The 22527-nt window shown below is 39.9% G+C and overlaps 1 protein-coding gene across 3 annotated transcripts in view; it reads left to right on the top strand.

Annotated features, from left to right (window-relative positions):
• Positions 1-22527, top strand: part of LOC128692422 (orexin/Hypocretin receptor type 1) — a 1118627-nt gene that overhangs the window by 1001687 nt on the left and 94413 nt on the right. For all 3 annotated transcript variants that reach the window (XM_070096275.1, XM_070096276.1, XM_070096277.1), the window contains exons 5-6: positions 8276-8463; positions 12634-12803. In XM_070096275.1, the coding sequence (XP_069952376.1) occupies positions 8276-8463; positions 12634-12803 (358 nt within the window). The remainder of the gene's footprint in view (positions 1-8275; positions 8464-12633; positions 12804-22527) is intronic.

Raw genomic sequence — 22527 nt, 5'->3', positions numbered from 1 at the left:
TTCTGTCACATCTATACATGTTGTAGTTTTCTATCTTCATCTCTACGTCCAAAACATCCCTTGTGTGTGTTTCTGTAAATACTCCAAACATGGCATTCGCTTCTGTTAGGAGCCCACTGCATAAATAACTTTGTCATTTTTATTTGATTTCAGACCCTGAATATTTGCAAATATGAAGCAGGAATTACCATTTGGGATGTTTTGTTTCGCTATGTTTAATTAGTACCACTGGTGATGTACTACCTGGTATGTCCCCTGGTGTACACGGTTCTTGTTTCTCCAGTACTGGCTTCGCGTTTGGTTGCTTATTCTACCTTGATGGACTAATATTGTTCAGTGCTGATGGCCCCGTTCAAAACAACAGAAATATCGGAGCTGGAACAAATACAGAGATCGTTTACAACTCGCAGTGAGCCTGTAAAGCACCTAAATTACTGGGAACTCCTGCAAGTCTTGAACATTTATTCATTGGAGCGGAGGAGAGAGAGATGATAATATATACCTGGAAAGTACTCGAGGGCCTGGTCCCAATTCTGCACACTGCCATAACAACATAATGGAGTGAGAGATATGGAAGTATAAAATAAACCCAGTGAGGAGCAGGGGTGCGGTGGGGAGAATAAGGGAACACTGTATCAACATCCGGGGTCCCAGACTATTCAACATCTTGCCAGAATATATCATAAACATATCTGGAACAAGAGGAAACTGGACAAGTATCTTCACCAAGTATCGGATCAACCAAGCTGTGATGGATATGTGGGGCAGCGGGCCTTCAGCAGCAACAGCCTGGTTGACCAGGCAAGCACCAGACGAGCCTGGCCCATGGCCGGGCTCAGAGAGTAGATAAACTCTCGAAACTCTTCAAAGGTATATCAAAGGAATTAGAGCTGAGGAATCGCGGGGTAACAAAAATTTTTCATATTCACACATTTTTACTGATGTGAAGGCAGTGCCTAGAAGCGTGTGAACATCAGAGTAAGTGAGAGTGTACAGCACTGGGAGACACAGTAATCAACTGGACCAACTGAAATGGCTTCGTCTTTTCGCAAGAAAGGTTCCTTGATGCTGGCGAGGGACTCGTCTAGCTCGCTGGATCCAACCTGATTGTCTTCCATTCCCTCAGGAGCAGTATGAGCGCTAAGGTCTTATCGCTTCCCCCTTAAGTATTATTAAATCCAGGACTCATCTCAACATCTAAACTTAGCTTTAAATTTGTATTATCAGAAGCCTCAGAAAGTTAAAAAAAAATTGCAGCAAGACATTATTATTATTATTATTATTATTATTATTATTATTATTATTATTATTATTATTATTATTTTTCAACTGTTAAACCTTCAAAAAATTGATCCGAGAATATATAAGTCAGCACTTGTTCTTTGGATCAAAAGTTCTTCACCAGCATCAAGGAAACTTAATCAACATGTACTGAAAGGAGAGTATGCTATTTTATTAAAGAGACGTTTCGCCCACCAAGGGACGAAACTTCATAATAAAGTGTTTCATACCTGTTAATATTTTACACCATTGATATTGATAGCAAGTACTTATGTTAAGAGGGAAGAAAATCTGGGCAGCTTAGAAGTGATAGAGTCAGAGGAAGTCACTTTCGAAGATAATAACAGTGTCGTTGTAACAACTGTGGAGAAAATGATAAGATAATGAGAACGTTCAGTACAAGGGATGCCATGCCAATGATGATCTTCTTTAAGCCACTTGTTCTGTCTAGGCTGGAATACTACTGTACATTAGCACCCCTTCTCAAGGCAAGGAAAACTGCAAATCTGGAGAATATAAGAGAACCTTCACTGCGTTTATAAGTACAACCAAGCACCTTAATTACTGAGAACGTTTGAAGGCCCTACACCTGTACTCTTTGAAACACAGGCGAGAAAGATACATAATTTACACCTGGAAAATCACTCTCTGCGAAGGTAGGAAGTAGACAGTGCAACATACCCATATTGAAAGCAGGGCTACATTGAGTACACTAAGAAATAACACAAATGTCAGGGGCCCAACACTGTTCAAGAGCTTCCCAGCATACATAAGAGGGATTACCAATAGACCCCTGGCTGCTTTTAAGAGGGGACTGGACAGACATTTAAAGTCAATAATACCTGAGCAGCCGCCGGGCCGTGGTTCACACGTTGGAATGCGTGATGCTAGCAGTAACAGCCTAGATGCTTAAAGCTTGATCCACCAACAGGCCTAGTCATGGACCGGGTCACGGGGTCGTTGACCCCCGGAACACCCTCCAAGTAGACTCGGGGTAGCCTTCCGCTACAAGTGCCTGATCACACTGTTTGTGATGGATACAAAGGCCTGCGAGCCGCTAGAACAAATAGCCTGGTTGATCAGGCAGCCATCAGTGAAGCCTAGCAGCGAATTTGGCTGCGAGGAATAGCCCTCAATACCGGTCACAGGTATATCACAATTATATCAGATGACTCGACTGCAGGAGTCAACTCATCAAGACGGTGGAAGCCATCGTGAGGAAGCAGGTCTCTACAACAGCTGGCATGAAAGAAGCTATTATCCGAAGGGAAACTCTCATCTTCGAAGGCTCCTTGAAGCTGAAGAGTTTTGATAGAGGCAATGAAGCCTGATCTGCCTTTACATGGATCGAATTTGATTCTCCTTGATGCCCCAGGCGCTGTAAGACTAAAATAAATTTAGCACTTCTGTAAGTGTAATAATAACATTAATAATAATAATAATAATAATAATAATTATTATTATTATTATTATAATAATAATAAAACTAATAAAAAATATAATAATAAATAATGACCATAAAATTATACAAATAATAATAATAAAAATTAAATTAATAATGATAATAATGTTCTAGGGTAAGTGAAACAGAGAGAGAAGCCTGAGCTTGCTACCATCTGCAGCTCATAAGACTGCCATCCCCACGAGCCCCTTTGAGGCGGGGTAGATGGCAGACCAGAGGCCTAGCTTCTCCCTACGAGCCCCGTGAGGGCGGGGAATGTGGCTAGGCCTGGGGACACTTGGTCCCAAAGATGAGGAGGTACTTGTCCTTCCTCCCATGGGAGACTTAAGTCTCGAGACACTCCCCAGATAGGGAGCCAAGGCCGGGTCACCACTACTTGGAAAAGACCCGGGCCGGGAGAATACCGGTGAATAAAAAAAAAAAAAAAAAAAAAAATAAGTGAAACAGACAACATCATATTACACATTCATGGGACACGTCAAGTCTTCCTCTGAATCCTCAAGGTAGGATCCTTGATGACGATGAGGCTTGTGATCCAAGGAACTGGTCCTGTCCTTTCCTCCCCTGGAATGAACCAGACTATCTTCCCTACCCCAGACACTGTTTGACCCTTACTGATTTAGCGCTTCCCCGTGAATTTAGAAGCAGTAACTTGCATTAGAGATCCCAATAACCTTAGGTTAAAGTCACACTGAAATATATTTATACAATTTATATTTAGAGAGAGGTGCTAAGAATTTGACCCGATGAGAATCTTTGTTTCTGTTCCTCTTACTAAGAACCATTAGCAGTCATTAGGGCTATTAATTAACGGGCATAATTAGGCACAAATGCCAGCACAGACGACGAAACTTATGGAGAGCAACCTCAGTTCCATGGCTCAAGAGCCCTTCACGCCACACGGCTTGAAAATATGGTCAGTATTAGTGCTTGGAGGTGATCAATATTAGTACATGGAGGTGATCAATATTAGTACATGGAGGTGATCAATATTAGTACTTGGAGGTGATCAATATTAGTACATGGAGGTGATCAATATTAGTATTTGGAGGTGATCAATATTAGTACATGGAGGTGATCAATATTAGTACTTGGAGGTGATCAATATTAGTACTTGGAGGCGATCAATATTAGTACTTGGAGGTGATCAATACTAGTACTTGATCAATACTAGTACTTGGCGATCAGTATTAGTACTTGGAAGTGATCAATTTTAGTACATGGTGGTGATCAATTTAGTACTCAGAGGTGAAGAATTTAGTACTTGGAGGTAATCAATTTTAGTACTACTACTACTTGGAAGTGATCAATTTTTGTACTTGGTGATCAATTTTGTTTTTCCAAAAGAGAAACAAATTGGTACTCTGGCAGCAGCGGATCTTTCAAGAGTCTCAGGTACACGATGCTGGAGTCTGAAACGTTTTTAATAAACAAAATATAACGTATGAGCAATGCGCTGCTACCTGACTCTCCACTCGAGGTTCCTAGTGAAACAAAAGCTGGGTGTGTGTCCCTGTTATAGTTCATCATACAAGAACATAACGGCAACAAAAGCTGGCGTAGTGTGTCATAGTCCATCACAGAGGAATATAATGCCAACAAAAGCTTGCTGTATGATCATAGTAATAGTCCATCAAAGCTGTCTGCCACTAATTGATCTAGCAAGGTTTTACAAACCAGTCATAGCTAATTTTTCTGTTACTGCTGCTCCAAGTTCTTATTTCCATTAAAAATTTCTAACATAGTTTAATATAGGATAACTTAACAAAACTTAACCTAAATTTACTCTGAAATTTCGAACACCCAGAAATGAACGGAGAACAATTTGGCAAAAAAAAAAAAAAAAAAAAAAAAGATACAAGCTCGAATTGACTCTCGAAGAGATTGACTCTCCAACTTATTTTTCTCTCCCTCGATTCCACAATTCTTTTCTCAATACGTTCAGAAAAATGTTCTCCACCATCTCTCTCAATATCAGTTTTTCCTCAACACGCTCGGAAACCTAATCTTTTTCACCACCACCTCCGCCACCAGTTCTCTGAATTCCAAAAGCTTTCCTCAACACGCGTATAAACCTAATCTTCTCCACAGCCACGTCTCTCTACGATTTGTTTTTCGTCTCTCTACGATTTGTTTTTCCTCATCATTCAGAAACCTAATTTTCAACATAAGATCTTCCTCTTAATTTCACTGCCACCTGTCTCCCTCAGTGTCATATTTTTTTACTCAAGCAGGATCAAAAACTTCCCTCTCAGTATAATCCTTAGATAATTATCATATAAACACTCCATCTGTGTTGTGATGCAGCCAACTTTCCTTCACTCTTGTCTTTCTCTCTACATAATCGAACTTCGGAGGTTTACACGATTTGCTTACGTTTCGGAGACCTAATACTGGTTTAGGATTATAATAATTACAGTGAAACGCTAAACTCATATATATATATATATATATATATATATATATATATATATATATAAATATATATATATATATATATATATATATATATATATATATATATATATATATATATATATATATATATAAATCACGTAACAAATAAGAACGTAAAGAAGGAACACTGCCACAGGCCTACTGGCCCATGCGAGGCAGGTCCAATCTCCTATTGGCTTAAGCCAACACCCTAACCTAGTCAGGTTAGGTCACATTCACTTAAGGAAGGAGCACGGCATCTGACCTAGTAGCACAAGCTAGTCAGGTCCAACTCACACCCACCCACACCCACTCATGCATTTATCTAACCTATTTTTAAAACTACACAACGTCTTAGCTTCTATGACGGTACTCGGGAGTTTGTTTCACTCATCCACAACTCTGTTACCAAACAGGTGCTTTCCTATATCCTTCCTGAATCTGCGGCTGGCCGAGACTCGATCCCGCATCACCTTGTCACGCCCCATTTAAAGTATATATATGCAAATGGGTGTACTCACCTAATTGTGGTTGCAGGGGTCGATTCATAGCTCCTGGCCCCGCCTCTTCACTGGTCGCTACTGGTGTGTGTGTTTATGCTTGCATAAATGCGTTCAGTACATATTTATATATGCATGTACGTTTCTTCACTTGCGTAAGTATGCATATACATAAGTGTAAGAATATGCATGTGTGTATACATGCATGTATATGCATACATTGTTGTATGTATTGTGCGTATACATTTACACTTTTGCATATGTATGTGAATGTGTATATAAATATGTACATTTGTATGTGTACTTATGTAACATGGTTTACGTGCCGCCAGCAGTAACAGCCGGACTGATCAGGACCTGATCCATCACAAGGCCTGGTCAAGGAAAGGGGCACGGGTCGTTGACCCCCGAAACCCCCACCCCCTCCAAGTATACTCACCTAATTGTACTCGTTTGTGAGTGCAGGGATCGAGTCATAGCTCCTGGCCCCGCCTCTTCACTGGTCGCTACTAGGTCCACTATTTCCCTGCTCCATGAGCATTATCATACCTCTTCTTAATGTTCTGTATGGATCCTGCCTCCACTGCATCATTTTCCAGAATGTTCCACTTCCTGATAACTCTGACTTAAAAAGTACTTCCTAACATCTTCGTGACTCATCTAAGTTTTCATCTTCCAGATGTGACCTCTTGTTGCTGTGTCACATCTCTGAAACATCCTGTCCTTATCCACCCTGTCAATTCATCTCAGTATTTTATTTTGTTATAATGTCCTCAACTAACCCTCCTGTCTTCCAGTGTTGTCAGGTTGAGCTCCCTTAACCTCTCCTCATAGGACAAACACCTCAGTTTCGGGACTAGTCTTGTTGCAAACCTTTGCACTTCCTCTAATTTCTTGATGTGTTTGACCAGATGTGGGTTCCATACTTGTGCTGCAGTACGTGTGCATGTGTATTCATATGTATATTTAGACACATGTACAACATCTGGGTATCTTTATTGTAGACGTTTCGCCATCCAGTGGCTTTATCAATACAAATTCTAGGACATAACTGAAGACAGTTGAACTATATACAGAAGATGAGGTAATCAGTCCCTCAGCCTTGGAGTTGGTGTGGAGAGCACCGTGGTCGTGGAGATTCTGGAGCATAAGCAAGGAGGCCGACGCTTGTATACTAACGCCAGTTGGAAAGGGACGTGCATACCTGTGTATGTGTGTCTTTCATTTATATCGCCACCACTAATATCATCCTCACCAGCAAAACTACTATCATTGTCTTATTTATGTAAATCTATAACCAATAAGAGTATAAGTCAGTCACTTGGCGCTACATGAGATTTTGAAGTCGATCAATAGATGCTCTTTAATTTATCTCGTGGAAATCGATTTCAGTAATAGTCTTTATAAAACTGAGAACAGAGCACCAGTACTTGTCAACTGCCTATGAATATCACCTAGTAATAAGCGATCGGTTAATATTTGAAGCTGACTGGATAACGTGTTCAGAAGTCGAGAACATGAACTATAGATGGGACAAAATAGCAGACCTTAGTTGGGGTGAGAAAACTGTAGCAAACAAAGGGATGACTCTGACATTACGCCGTTCAGTATTTAAGGATTTATTCAACTTAAGAATTTAAAAAATTGCTGTAAAAGAGTTTTCAATTTCTCAATAAACTTCTTACAGTTTTATTTGTTTTAAAATTATTTATTGCACTGACAAATTTGTTCACACACAAACTGAATGGGTACTTTCCTGGAAGTAAAATGCATCAACAATTCAATGCTGAAGTTATTGAGAAAAAACAGTCGTATATTTTGTTTATGATTCAATAAACAGGAATCAAAATTTCATTCGATTTTACACATGAAGTGGTTAAATTTGCACCTACTCATTAGGAGGCACCTTTTCTTTTTAACGATTAAAGCTACACAGCTGAGAGTTTTTCAGGTTATCCATTCCATCCCAGGATGATGGGAATGATTTCAATAAATTTGGTCACGGGGCACGTGCAAGGTATTCCTAGAATTTGGTGCTCGTTCCCGTACACAACAATTTAAAATTTTAATATCATCGTATGAGGGTTTCTTGAGTTACGAGCAAAATAAAATCGAAAAGGAGGAAGAAAAATAGAAAAAAAGATCAGGATACCTAACAAGGCTCCTCTGCTTGTTAAGATAAGATAAGATAAGATTTCGTTCGGATTTTTAACCCCGGAGGATTAGCCACCCAGGATAACCCAAGAAAGTCAGTGCGTCATCGAGGACTGTCTAACTTATTTCCATTGGGGTCCTTAATCTTGTCCCCCAGGATGCGACCCACACCAGTCGACTAACACCCAGGTACCTATTTGCTGCTAGGTGAACAGGACAACAGGTGTAAGGAAACGTGTCGAATGTTTCCACCCGCCGGGAATCGAACCCGGGCCCTCCGTGTGTGAAGCGGGAGCTTTAGCCACCAGGCCACCGGGCCCATTGCTAAACAATATCTCGTATTATTATTATTATTATTAATTATTATTATTATTATTATCCTCGTCTCAGCCACAAACTGTGACTTATATTCTACAGGAGGTTCCTTTCTCTACCCTTACAGCTACGTCGCTGCTGGCTAGCGTGTTGACGCTGACTATGATTAGTGTGGGCAGGTTCGTGGCTGTCATGTTCCCGCTGCAGGCCCGCACCTCGCCCAGCCGTGCACAACAGGTCATCATAGCCGTGTGGATCACCTCACTCCTGCTCGCCTGCCCTACGCTCTTCTACAGGAAAGCTTACAGTGTGAAGGTGAGACTACTGTGGGTTATTTATTGTGCAGGTGTTGTGGTGAGCGTATTAAGCTCGGATAGCAATACACTGATAGTTATTCAGGCCTCCACCTCTTAATAGACTGAATCAGCTACAAGGAATTAGCACTTACCATCAAGTAGTAGTATGGACATTATCTCAGATGTATGGAACTAGCTAATTTTCTTAGTAAACAATCTACAAAGAAAATAGAAACAACATTGTTAGCCATCATTAAGTCGTCAGCTCTAACTTTCCATACCGACATTGCCTTGATTATGATCTAACCACTCAAGGACTCAAGGGACTATCGATGCATTCTAAACGAAATATAATTTAAGTTCACTCTTGCAACTTTCTTAAAGATATCCAATACATATTTTTTCAAATATTTAATTCTAAAATCTAATTGCCATTTGCAACTTTTCATAATTCCATTCTGGAGTCATGAGTTTCATGAGACATAAGCATAAATAACAAAAGGCACAATACCGTGACTGGAACGATACACAAAAAACCCGCACATAAAAGAGAGAAGCTTACGACGACGTTTCGGTCCGACTTGGACCATTGACAAAGTCACACTAACAGAGGTGGAGCAGGACGGCTATATATAGGCAGGAAGAGGTGGAGGTAGTAGTAGTAGTAGTAGTAGTAGTACAAGAATTGTATATAATACCGACAGGATGAAATGACACATGCACAACACCCGGGCATCCCCATCGTAGACGTTTCGCCATCCAGCCAGCCACTGGATGGCGAAACGTCCACAACAAAGACAACCAGACGCCACACATGTGTCTTAATTTCATCAGTAGTTGTAGTAGAAGAAGAAGAGGTAGTATATCTATATATCTATATATTTAAATTGCTATGATAATTGGAAAGGGTTTCACTCATTCTATTCTCAGCAAATAACTGGAGGTAAACACTTGCGTCTTGCTTTCCAGTTATTATAATGACTGAAAATGGCTAAATTCTAAGGGCCATTTACGTTTCAGTTCCTTAAATGTGCAAAGTGTTAGTTAATAGATGCCAAGTTTTTGTTCATAAATTTTATATTGACGTGGAAGCACAATTCCCTAGGAGTCACACAGCACTTGTGAAATTGAAGGCGGTCAGGTTTGATTCAAGGAATGGAAGGGTAACTTCAGTTCCTAGGATCAAGAGCCATTTACAAGAATCAAGCCACGCCTTCCCCACCGTCTTCCTTTAAGAGTCTCATTTTTTCAGTTCACACATTAATAAATTATTAATATAGTATGTTGTATTAATATTGGTAGAATTACCGACAATATATTAGATAAAAGGGCACAAGTGCAACTAATGTGACATTTTATTGTGGCAACGTTTCGCTCTCCAGGAGCTTCATTAAGCGAACGGTTTGATTAAAATCATGGGGAGCGAAACGTTGCCACAATAAAATGTCGCATTAGTTGCACCTGTGTCTTTTTACCTAACAAGTAGTAGGTTGGTAGACAGCAACCACCCAGGGAGGTACTACCGTCCTGCCAAGTGATTGTAAAACAGAATCCTGTAATTGTTTTACATGATGGTAGGATTGTTGGTGCCTTTTTTTTCTGTCTCATGAACATGCAACATTTCAGGTACGTCTTGCTACTTCTACTTACACTTAGGTCACACTACACATACATGTACAAGCATATATATACACACCCCTCTGGGTTTTCTTCCATTTTCTTACTAATTCTTGTTCTTGTTTATTTCCTCTTATCTCCATGAGGAAGTGGAACAAAATTCTTCCTCCGTAAGCCATGCGTGTTGTAAGAGGCAACTGAAATGCTGGGAGCAAGGGACTAGTAACCCTTTCTCCTATATACATTAGTAAATTTTAAAAGATAAACCTTAGTTTTCCCTTTTAGGTCACCCTGCCTCGGTGGGATACGGCCAGGTAGTTTAAAAAAAAAAATATTAAGGGATTTGATTTCATTGAGGAAAATTCATAATTTTTTCCCTAAACAGAGGAAAATGTTCCACACTGAAACTCTGTTCTGCATCTGTGTGCTTTTTTCATCCATTCGTAGAAGCCGCTCTGCCACTGAATGAAATTCCTCTGACAACCTTGCGCTTCCAATCTTTAAATTTCAGAGACGCTTTAGGTATAGTCAGGAAATTCATGACCTCTAAGAAGGCTTACTTTGTGTTTATTATGACTCTCGGATGTGAATACCTGGCCACAATTCTATTAGATTATTTTGTAAATATATCAGCAGATATATCATATGCGTTTTAGGTTCTCTACAATTGAATACGAACAAATGTTGTTTAGAATGTCGTGTCTGCACATTAAAAATTTAGTGAAGATTTTTCTGTTCTAAGTGTCATTTGAAGAGTGATGTACACATCTGACAAGACAGAATAAGTAATGCTATATGTTTTCCGGTTCGGGTCACTCTACCTCACTGGGAAACAGCAGATATATAAAAAATAAACTTTAGCTAGGTCATTTTCTCTTAAATTTATCAGATGTTTAATTAATACTGCTCCAAAATAATCAACTCCGACCGCTTTGAACGGCATACTTTCGATTACCTTCTTCTGATAACTGGGGAAGATGGCTCCGAATAACGTACTACCGACAATATTATAGAAACGACAAAAGATGAAGAACAAGCCTTTACTGGGACGACACTTGCCCTAAGTTTGAGCTTCATTAAGTCATCAGTTATTCTGCAGCCCAAATCTTTTCTTCTGTGCTGATACTGAGTGAGCTCTCATACTGGTCAGACATTGTACCTGATGGACCATTGACTTCGCCACGTAGTGTCTTTATATTTGCATCTCGTATATTATAAGCAACTCGAATCCTTCAAAAAGATGGGATCTTTGTATGCTTTATCTGCTTCAAAATATATTATCATTCTCATAAAAAACCCAATTTCGGCACGAATTGGTTGGAGCCGAGGAATGCTGGTGTTCCTGACCCAGCGTCTCGCCTGGCTAATCAGCAACACATTGCTAATATTCTCACATATGGTTGACAAACTTCATTAACCTATCTAAGTAATCCATCTTGTGTGATTGGATGCGAAAAATGAAACCCACTTAGCTTGAGGTCCAGCTATGTAACTCTCGTAAATATGAAATACACTACCAAATATGTCATGTCATGTTTCGAATCATATTTCTAATCCAGTAATGCAGACTAATGCCATAAAGAAGTATCCTTTCTTATTAACGTACATTAATATATGAGTGAATTTTAAGAAAATTAGCCACCATTATTAACGAAAATAGTAGTAGCTAGACGGTTACCTTCTCCAAGGATACACAATATGTTATAATTTTTCATATTGTTCTATCGAATTGATAAAGTTCCCTTGTGGGTGAAGCGTAAAAGTAAAAACTTCACTTTATTAATTGTCTAATTATCACTTCTAGAAGTTAGGCAATTAATAAACATACAATGAAAACAGATATAAATCTTCGATTTATTTTTAGCAGACAGCGGATATAGTTGTGAAGTTTCAAGAGCTAGAAAAAGTACTTTCCGACCTGCTTTGAGGCTTATGGTATCCAGTTGCCACAAATAATGCACTGGTGGGTTTGAAGGAAGATTATCCACGTTACCTGTCAGGGAGATTACTTGTTGGCAGGCAGTCAGGGAGATTACTTCAGACGCAACCTCTTCATCCGTATATTTCATCCACTCTGAGCTAAAATATATTATTTACTCTACATTTCCAATGACGTAAGAAGCTACATCACAATAGTGGATCATTTACATACAGAATGCAACTAATGTGAACAACCTCTAATGTAATAGAGGGAATAAATCTTATATTTTGTCAACCGGTGTCACAGAACATTCCAGAATGTTCAGGAAATACCCTCAGTGTCAATTAGTATGCCGGTGTGAAATAAAATATTCAGGCTTTTGTTTCTTATAACAACTGGGCAATGTCCTCGGATCACGATAAAGCACCTAGCTCGGCTGGGTGCATGATCTTTGTAGGATTTGGTGGTCCCGTGGGTTAGAGCGTCGTAAATTTTCTCTCGCCATGAGACGGGCTAAAAAAGACGCGGGTTCGAGTCCTCGGCTAGTCGCAGTGTTGTTATTGATTAAATACAGTGGTTATTTTGCTTATACACATATGTTTATGCCTACATATGTACACAAGATTGTAAAACGCTTTTCTCCTTAAATAGTGGCTCGACTACACAACGTGGCATTGTGATGAGATATGGCCGACGGAGATGGAGTACGACCCAAGCACGGGCCATAATATCGTCACTTTTGATACCAAGAAGCTGTTCTACACGGTTCTCATCATTGCTTTTTACTTCCTTCCTGTCGGCATCATGTTCATTAACTACAGGTGAGTAATTATAGTCAAACTTTAAGTCGTTAATGACTCATATTTTGCAGTACTTTTTAAAGTACTAATTAGAAAGCGCCAAACCCACTGGGAGTTATACTTGCATATTTATCATTTAGTGGGCAACTTAACGTCTACTGAAATAGATATCCCTGAGAAAAGGATATCTGTTTCAAGGTTTCTGTTCGATAATATTAAAATGCCTTTTCCGATTAGCTTCAAACTTACAGTGTATATATTCGTACTTTAAATAAGGTTCGGATTGTTATTGGACTTTTTAAGTGCCAATTTATTAATAAAATTAGCGTTCTACTTCCCGTGTAATATCTTGAGAATGCCATTTCTGATTGGCTCCAAACAATCATAGTTGGTATATCCTACATGTAGATTATTATTATTATTATAATCAAGGGGGAAGCGCTAAACCCGGAGGATTATACAGCGCCTGGGGGGATGTGGAAGGCATTCAGGCTTAATTCGGGGAACTGGAGCACAGACCCAATTCCCTAAATCAAGAGCCCCTCACCAACATCAAGGAACCTTGGAAATATAAACACAAATGCAGTATAATGTGATCCGTTATTGACAACGTTTCACCCACACAGTGGGCTTTTTCAAATCACACACGGATCTACCTGGGGTTGGAAGGTACGGGAGTATTTATAGTTCAGAATGTTGAGGTCAGGTGGAGAATGCTGCATCTGATGATCTACCGGGTGGGGTTATAGAGTCTTGGGTAGCTAGGCGGGGTGAAACGTTGTCAATAAAGGATCACATTATACTGCATTTGTGTTTGTATTTCCATTGTGTCGGTATTTTATACCATTTATTTCCATCAAGGAACCTTCCTTGAGGGGTACTACATGTAGAAAGTTTTGAATTGTTACTAGGCTCTGAAGATGCCAAGCCATTAGTTTTATTTATAAAAATTGATTAACTGTATGAGAGAACCTCCTAATGCCTTTCCTTGATCGTCGTTGGTACAAGAAAACCTGACTTGTTTTGGGATGTGTTGGGAATACATTTCTTCACACTCTCAGTCATGATATAACAATAAAGGTGCGGATTAATATTAAACTTTATTGGTTCTACTTTCTCATTTTCGGCTTAAGGTTATTTGGAATAACTGGGTGGCTGGAGTTATGGGAGAATACCTCTCTTGGAGACTACAGTGAGCGAAACACACCTAGTTTTGTAATGTTTCAAACTTTCTTTTAAGGTTTATTTAGTGTTTATGAAATAATAAACATCATGCTGAGGAATCCATTTTTATTTTCTATTTTTTTCAATATCATATTAGTTCAGAAAAATGAAATTTATGGATGCCAGTACTGCCTAATTGAAGATTTTGCTTTCTTGCATTTACGAAGCACTTGAATTGCTTGGTTATTTGGCACTATATACATAAAATGGTTTTAACATTTTCCAATTATCACTATTTTTATCACTTACTGTTTTTGTGACCAACTCACTGTGAAGTTTGAAAACTGCTGATCACAAGGAAGTAAATATAAACGAGTTCATTAATTTTTACAGTCCTCTATCTGCATCCTTAATTCGTTGTGCCATAGTCGGTTAATTTAGACAGATGGAAAAAACAAAATCAGAGAGGCTGCTTTCTTAATAAAAAAATGAAAATTGCAATCACCCTTGTATGGCTTATTAGGTTTAATGATGAAAATCGACTGCATAATGGTCATGAAGTTTGCTTTTCACTTTCCAGTAAAGAACTAATTGATCCCTAAAATACGTATTTAAGTAAACTCATGGAGTATGTGCTGAGAATAATATATTCATGGAAAATACCTAAATCTGAAGAGGTCATACAGCATCTGGGAAATGGGAAGCATTCATGTGTTATCTGAGCAAGAGGAGAAACAGTTCCTATTACTTGCATGATGATCCCTGTGCCATTAAGAAACCTTCCTCATCTTCTCTACCACTGCAGAGATACAGTGAAAGACATACCGATCTCTTGGTGTATATAATCTGCATACCCTGGGGAGTGGCGAGCAGGTTCCCAGAGGATCTCGGGGGATGTCTGAGTCAAAACATTTCGCTTGCTGAAGAGTATAAGGTATCTGAAAGTGTACAGGTCACAAGTGTTATTAACTCTAGCCAATTCAGCTTTGGAATTTCTAAAAAAGATACCCTGGGACTGGCATTCTCTAACTTCATTGATACACTGGCCAACAAACCATTTTATTAAAGAAAATTTTGGTACTAGTTTCAATATAGCACTGTGTGATAATCTGTTACTATGAATCGAGCAATGGGGAGGATGCATTAAATATATGTATACATGTATATATATATATATATATATATATATATATATATATATATATATATATATATATATATATATATATATTTAGTAGTAGTAGGTTGGTAGACAGCAACCACCCAGGGAGGTACTACCGTCCTGCCAAGTGAGTGTAAAACCAAAGCCTGTAAATTGTTTTACATGATGGTAGGATTGCTGGTGTCTTTTGTCTGTCTCATAAATATGCAAGATTACAGGTACGTCTTGCTACTTCTACTTACACTTAGGTCACACTACACATACATGTACATGTTTATTTATACACACTCATCTGAGTTTTCTTTTATTTTATCTTAGTTCTTGTTCTAATTACTTTTTCTTTTATATCCATGGGGAAGTGGAATAAGAATCTTTCCTCCGTAAGCCATGTGTGTTGTAAAAGTCAACTAAAATGCCGGGAACAATGGGCTAGTAACCCCTTTTCCTGTAAAAAATAGTAAAAAGAATAAGAAGAAGAAAACTGTCAAAGTGGGAAGTTTGAATGTGCGTGGATGTTGTGCGAATGATAAGAAAGAGATGATTGTGGATGTTATGAATGAGAAGAAGCTGGATATCCTGGCTTTAAGTGAAACAAAGCTGAAGGGGGTGGGTGAGTTTCAGTGGAGAGGAATAAATGGGATTAGGTCAGGGGTTTCTAATAGAGTTAGAGCTAAAGAAGGAGTAGCAATAATGTTGAAGGATAAGCTATGGCAGGAAAAGAGGGACTATAAATGTATTAATTCAAGGATTATGTGGATTAAAATAAAGGTTGGATGTGAGAAGTGGGTTATAGTAAGCGTTTATGCACCTGGGAAAGAGAGAAGTATAGAGGAGAGAGAGAGATTTTGAGAAATGTTGAGTGAATGCGTGGGGAGTTTTGAACCAAGTGTGAGAGTACTTGTGGTTGGGGATTTTAATGCTAAAGTGGGAAAAAATGTTGTGAAGGGAGTAGTAGCTAAATTTTGGGTGTCCGGGGTAAATGAAAATGGGGAGCCTTTAATTGAGCTATGTGTAGAAAGAGGTTTGGTAATAAGTAATACATATTTTATGAAAAAGAGGATAAATAAATATACAAGGTATGATGTAGCACGTAATGAAAGTAGTTTGTTAGATTATGTATTGGTGGATAAAAGGTTGATGAGTAGGCTCCAGGATGTACACATTTATAGAGGAGCAACTGATAAATCGGATCTTTATCTAGTTGTAGCTACAATTAGAGTAAGAGGTAGATGGGATAAGAGGAAAATGACAACAACAAGTAAGAGGGAGGTGAAGTGTATAAACTAAGGGAGGAGGAAGTTCGGGTGAAATATAAGCAACTATTGGCAGAAAGGTGGACTGGTGCAGGTATGAGTAGTGGGGGGTTGAAGAGGGTTGGAATAGTTTTAAAAATGCAGATTAGAAAGTTGGGCAGAAGTTTGTGGTTATAGGTGGGTGGGTGCAGGAGGATAGAGGAGTGACTGGTGGAATGATAAAGTAAAGGGTGTGATAAAAAAGAAAAAGGTAGCTTATGAGAGGTATTTACAAAGCGGAAGTGTTATAAGAAGAGTAGAGTATATGGAGAGTAAAAGAAAGGTGGAGAGAGTGGTGAGAGAGTGCAAAAGGAGAGCGGATGATAGAGTGGGAGAGGTACTGTCAAGGAATTTTAATGAAAATAAGAAAAAATTTGGAGTGAGTTAAACAAGTTAAGAAAGCCTAAGGATCAAATGGATTTATCAGTTAAAAACAGAGAAGGGGAGTTAGTAGATGGGGAGATGGAGGTTTTGGGTAGATGGCGAAAATATTTTGAGGAACTTTTAAATGTTGATGAAGAAAGGGAGGCGGTAATTTCATGCACTGGCCAAAAATGTGCCACTCCTCGGTCCTCCAGAAGCAGTGTTACAACATCGACTGCCCTGCATACCATCTAAAAGGGACCAGGAGGCACAGACCCCACAAGACAAACAATAGTAGCTACGACAACCCAACTCCAGGTGATCTTTTAGTGGCAGGAAACGGAAAAAGAAAATGGAAGGAAATAACAAAAATAGTCCACCACCTCGGAGCCTTGATGGACTGGAGGCGCAGCCAGTGGCCACCCATGGCCCTCCAGAATTACAACTACTGATGCCAATAACAAAATCCCCCCAACAAACACAGAATACAACCTCGTTCATATTTGCTAATATACAGGGCCTTAAGCTATCCACCAACAACAAAATACCTTTTATCAGTGGACTTCTAGAGGAGTCTAATGCAATGTTTGCAGCCTTCACAGAGACTCACACAAAAGATCACTTTGACAGTGAAATATGGATAAGTGGTTACAACCTTTTTAGATGCGACAGAAAAAACAGGCAACAAGGGGGGGTTGGCCTGTATGTCAAAGAGTCCCTTATCTGCACGGAGTTGCTGAACACCACAAATGAGGTAGTTGAAGTTCTATCAATAAAGATCGAGAACCAAAACCTAGTCATTGTGGTTGTATATAAGCCACCAGATGCAACCTCACAACAGTTCAAGGAACAGCTACTGAAAATTGATTACTGTTTGGAAAACCTTCCAGCTCCATCCCCAAACATCTTACTGCTTGGTGATTTCAACCTAAGGCATACAAAATGGAAGAATGTAGCAAATAATGTTATAGCTGAAACAATCACCAGAGGTAGCGCAGATGAAAGGTCACACACACATGAGCTACTAAGTCTCTGCAAAAAAACACACCTTAAGCCAGCAGATAGTGGAGCCAACAAGACTAGAAAACACATTTGACCTTATCTTCACAAATAATGAGGACCTGATAAGAGACATAAGAATATCAAAAACAACTAATTCCGATCACAACCTAATCGAAGTCAAGACGTACATGCATAGGGGTCCTGATTAGCAGAATGCATGTACCTGTGAAGGTGTCTTCACAAAATACAACTTCAACAACAAGAACATCAACTGGGACCAGGTAAACCATGTCCTAAACGAAACATGTTGGGAAGATGTCTTAAATGACATGGATCCAAACCAGTGCCTTGAAAGGATCAACTTCCTGGCAGCCGAAGCATGTTCTAGGCATATTCCCCTAAGAAAGAAGAAGAGCAGGAGTAAACTGGAGAGAGAAAGACGCTCCCTCTACAGAAGACGACGAAGAGTCACTGAGCTCCCCAGGAGTGCTAGAATATCTGATACACGAAAGGAGGCGCTGACCAGGGAAGTGGGAACTATCGAACTTAAGTTAAATGACTCTTACAGGAACCAGGAGAGGCAGGAGGAGCTTAAAGCTATTAGTGAAATTGAAAGAAATTCAAAATATTTCTTTTCATATGCCAAAAATAATGCAAATACCACATCTAGTATCGGGCCCTTACTCAGACAGGATGGGACTTACACAGATGACAACAAGGAAATGAGTGAAATATTGAAATCCCAGTACGACTCTGTGTTTAGTGAACCACTAATCGGTCTGAGGATCGACGACCCAAATGATTTCTTCATGAATGAGCCTCAAAACTCCATAAATGTATGCCAGATTTCCGACATTACCCTAACTCCGATAGATTTCGAAAAAGCCATTGACAACATGCCTATGCACTCAGCCCCGGGCCCAGACTCGTGGAACTCTGTTTTCATTAAGAACTGCAAGAAACCCCTGTCGTGTGCCCTAAGTACACTATGGAGGAGGAGCTTGGACATGGGTGAAATTCCACAGTCACTTAAAACAACGGATATAGCCCCACTCCATAAAGGTGGCAGCAAAGCATTAGCTAAGAACTATAGACTAATAGCTCTGACGTCCCACATCATAAAAATCTTTGAAAGAGTGCTAAGAAGCAGGATTGCAAATCACCTGGATTCCCAAAATCTGCACAATCCAGGGCTACATGGGCTCAGGGCAGGTCGCTTCTGCCTCTCACAACTACTGGATCACTATGACATGGCCTTGGATGCATTGGAAGAAAATCAGAATGCAGATGTAATATACACAGACTTTGCAAAAGCATTTGACAAATGCGATCACGGCGTAATAACCCATAAAATACGTGCTAAAGGAACAACTGGGAAAGTGGGGAGATGGATCTTCAACTTCCTAACAAATCAAACACAAAGAGTAGTGGTCAACAGAGTTAAATCGGAGGCTGCCATAGTGAAGAGCTCTGTTCCACAAGGCACAGTACTCGCCCCCATCTTATTCCTTATCCTCATATCAGACATAGACAGAAATATACACCACAGCACCGTATCATCCTTTGCGGATGATACTAGGATCTGCATGAGGCTGTCATCTGCGGAGGACGCGGTTAACCTCCAAGAAGATATAAACAAAGTTTTACAGTGGGCAACGGTAAACAATATGATGTTCAATGAGGACAAATTCCAACTACTCCGTTATGGAAAACTGGAGGAGATAACTAGAACAGAGTATACTACTGACTCCGGCCATACAATAGAGCGGAAAAATAATGTAAGGGACCTGGGAGTAGTAATGTCTGAGGATCTCACTTTCAAGGATCACAACAGTGCCACGATCGCACGTGCAAAGAAAATGATAGGATGGATAATGAGAACTTTCAAAACGAGAGATGCCAAGCCAATGATGATCCTTTTCAAATCACTTGTTCTCTCTAGGCTGGAACACTGCGGTACATTAACATCTCCATTCAAAGCAGGTGAAATCGCAGATCTAGAGTGTACAGAGATCCTTTACTGCACGTATAAGTTCTATCAAGCACCTTAACTACTAGGAACGCTTGGAAGCACTTGACTTGTACTAGTTGGAACGCAGGAGGGAGAGAAATATCATAATCTACACTTGGAAAATCTTGGAAGGAATGGTCCCAAATCTGCACACAGAAATCACTCCCTACGAAAGTAAAAGACTGGGCAGGCGATGCAAAATGCCCCCAATAAAAAGTAGGGGCGCCATTGATACACTAAGGGAAAACACTATAAGTGTCCGGGGCCCAAAACTGTTCAACAGCCTCCCATCAAGCATAAGGGGAATTGCTAATAAGCCCCTGGCTGCCTTCAAGAGAGAGCTGGACAGATACCTAAAGTCAGTGCCGGATCAGCCGGGCTGTGGCTCGTACGTTGGACTGCGTGCGGCCAGCAGTAACAGCCTAGTTGATCAGGCCCTGATCCATCGGGAGGCCTGGTCATGGACCGGGCCGCGGGGGCGTTGATCCCCGGAATAACCTCCAGGTAACCTCCAGGGAGGTATATCATCTTTTAGGAGTGAAGAAGAGCAAGATGTGAGTGTGGGAGAGGTGCATGAGGCATTACGTAGAATGAAAGGGGGTAAAGCAGCTGGAACTGACGGGATCATGACAAAAATGTTAAAAGCAGGGGGGGACATAGTGTTGGAGTGGTTGGTATTTTTGTTTAATAAATGTATGAAAGAGGGGAAGGTACCTAGGGATTGGTGGAGAGCATGTATAGTCCCTTTATATAAAGGGAAGGGGACAAAAGAGATTGTAAAAATTATAGAGGAATAAGTTTATTGAGTATACCAGGAAAAGTGAATGGTATAAAAGTGTATGGTATAAAAGTGTATTGAAAGAATTAGAGGTAAGACAGAATGTAGAATTGCGGATGAGCAAGGAGGTTTCAGAGTGGGTAGGGGATGTGTAGATCAAGTGTTTACATTGAAGCATATATGTGAACAGTATTTAGATAAAGGTAGGGAAGTTTTTATTGCATCATACACAAATAACCCGCACATAAAAGAGAGAAGGTTACGACGACGTTTCAGTCCGACTTGGACCATTTACAAAGTCACACTAACCAGAAGTGGAGCAGGACGGCTATATATAGGCAGGAAGAGGTAGTGGTGGTGGTAGTAGTAGTAGTAGTAGTGGTAGTAGTAGTAGTGATAGTAGTGGGGAATTAAGGAGGAGGAGCCAGTCAAACACAAAGAAAGAGGAGCACTGCAAGGGAGCTAGGTGCCCACAGAGGGAGAGCAAGTGCACAGAGGTGGGTGAAAGGGGAAGTGGTGAAATAAATAATGAAAGAACAGAAACACGAGACAGAATAAAGAAAGACAACCCAGAGGAGAAAAAGGAAAGAGGAAAGGGGAAGAGGGAGAAGAAGAAAAAGAAAAAGGAAAAATGAGGAATCAGGTTAAGTCACGGGTGTTCTGAAGCTTGGAGCATTTTACAATGTAGTGGGAGATGAAGGCATCTACAGAGACGAAGCCAGGACTAAGATTCATACAAGGAAAGTTGTGTATTAGAGAGGATTCAACTAGATGGCGACTGTTAAAGTTGGAAGTAGGGAAAACAGTTTTAGCGGAAGACCAGTCAATAGGATGGCTGTGATCTCTGGCGTGACAGAACAGAACATTGTTAGTGTCGGCAAGCCTAACACTATTTCTGTACTCCCTACTTCTATCAGAAAGAGATCGACCAGTTTCTCCAAAGTATTGAAGAGGACAGGAGGAGCAAGAAATAGAGTAGACACCAGGAACATCTGTAGAGGGAGGAGAGGTATGAACGAGATTAGTACGAAGAGTGTTAGTCTGGCGGAAGATAGGCTTGATGTCTAAGGGACGGAGAGAATTGTTATTTTTTATTGCATTTATGTATTTAGAAAAGGCATATGATAGAGTGGATAGGGGAGCAATGTGGCAGATGTTGCAAGTGTATGGAATAGGTGGTAAGTTTACTAAATGCTGTAAAGAGTTTTTATGTGGATAGTGAAGCTCAAGTTAGGGTGTGTAGAAGAGAGGGAGACTACCTCCCTGTAAAAGTAGGGCTTAGACAGGGATGTGTAATGTCACTATGGTTGTGTAATATATTTATAGATGGGGTTGTAAAAGAAGTAAATGCAAGGGTGCTCGGGAAAGGGGTGGGATTAAATTATGGGGAATTAAATACAAAATGGGAAGTGACACAGTTACTTTTTGCTGAGATTCTAAAGAAAAATTGCAAAGGTTACTGGACGAATTTGGGAATGTGTGTAAAGGTAGAAATTTGAAAGTGAACATAGAAAAGAGTAAGGTGATGAGAGTATCAAATGATTTAGATAAAGAAAAATTGGATATCAAATTGGGGAGGCATGAGTGAATGTTTCCAGATATTTGGGAGTTGACGTGTCAGCAGATGGATTTATGAAGGATAAGGTTAATCATAGAATTGATGAAGGAAAAAAGGTGAGTGGTGCATTGAGGTATATGTGGAGGCAAATATATGGAGGCAAAGAAGGGAATGTATGAAAGTATAGTAGTACCAACTCTCTTATATGGGTGTGAAGCTTGGGTTGTAAATGCTGCAGCGAGGAGGCGGTTGGAGGCAGTGGAGATGTCCTGTCTAAGAGCAATGTGTGGTGTAAATATTATGCAGAAAATTCGGAGTGTGGAAATTAGGAGAAGGTGTGGAGTTAATAAAAGTATTAGTCAGAGGGCTGTAGAGGGGTTGTTGAAGTGGTTTGGTCATTTAGAGAGAATGAATC

This window comes from Cherax quadricarinatus, chromosome 53 (genome assembly GCF_038502225.1).
Source record: "Cherax quadricarinatus isolate ZL_2023a chromosome 53, ASM3850222v1, whole genome shotgun sequence".
NCBI lineage: Eukaryota > Metazoa > Arthropoda > Malacostraca > Decapoda > Parastacidae > Cherax > Cherax quadricarinatus.
Note: the sequence above shows the minus strand (reverse complement) of the source record. Positions and strands in the feature narration are given on the sequence as shown.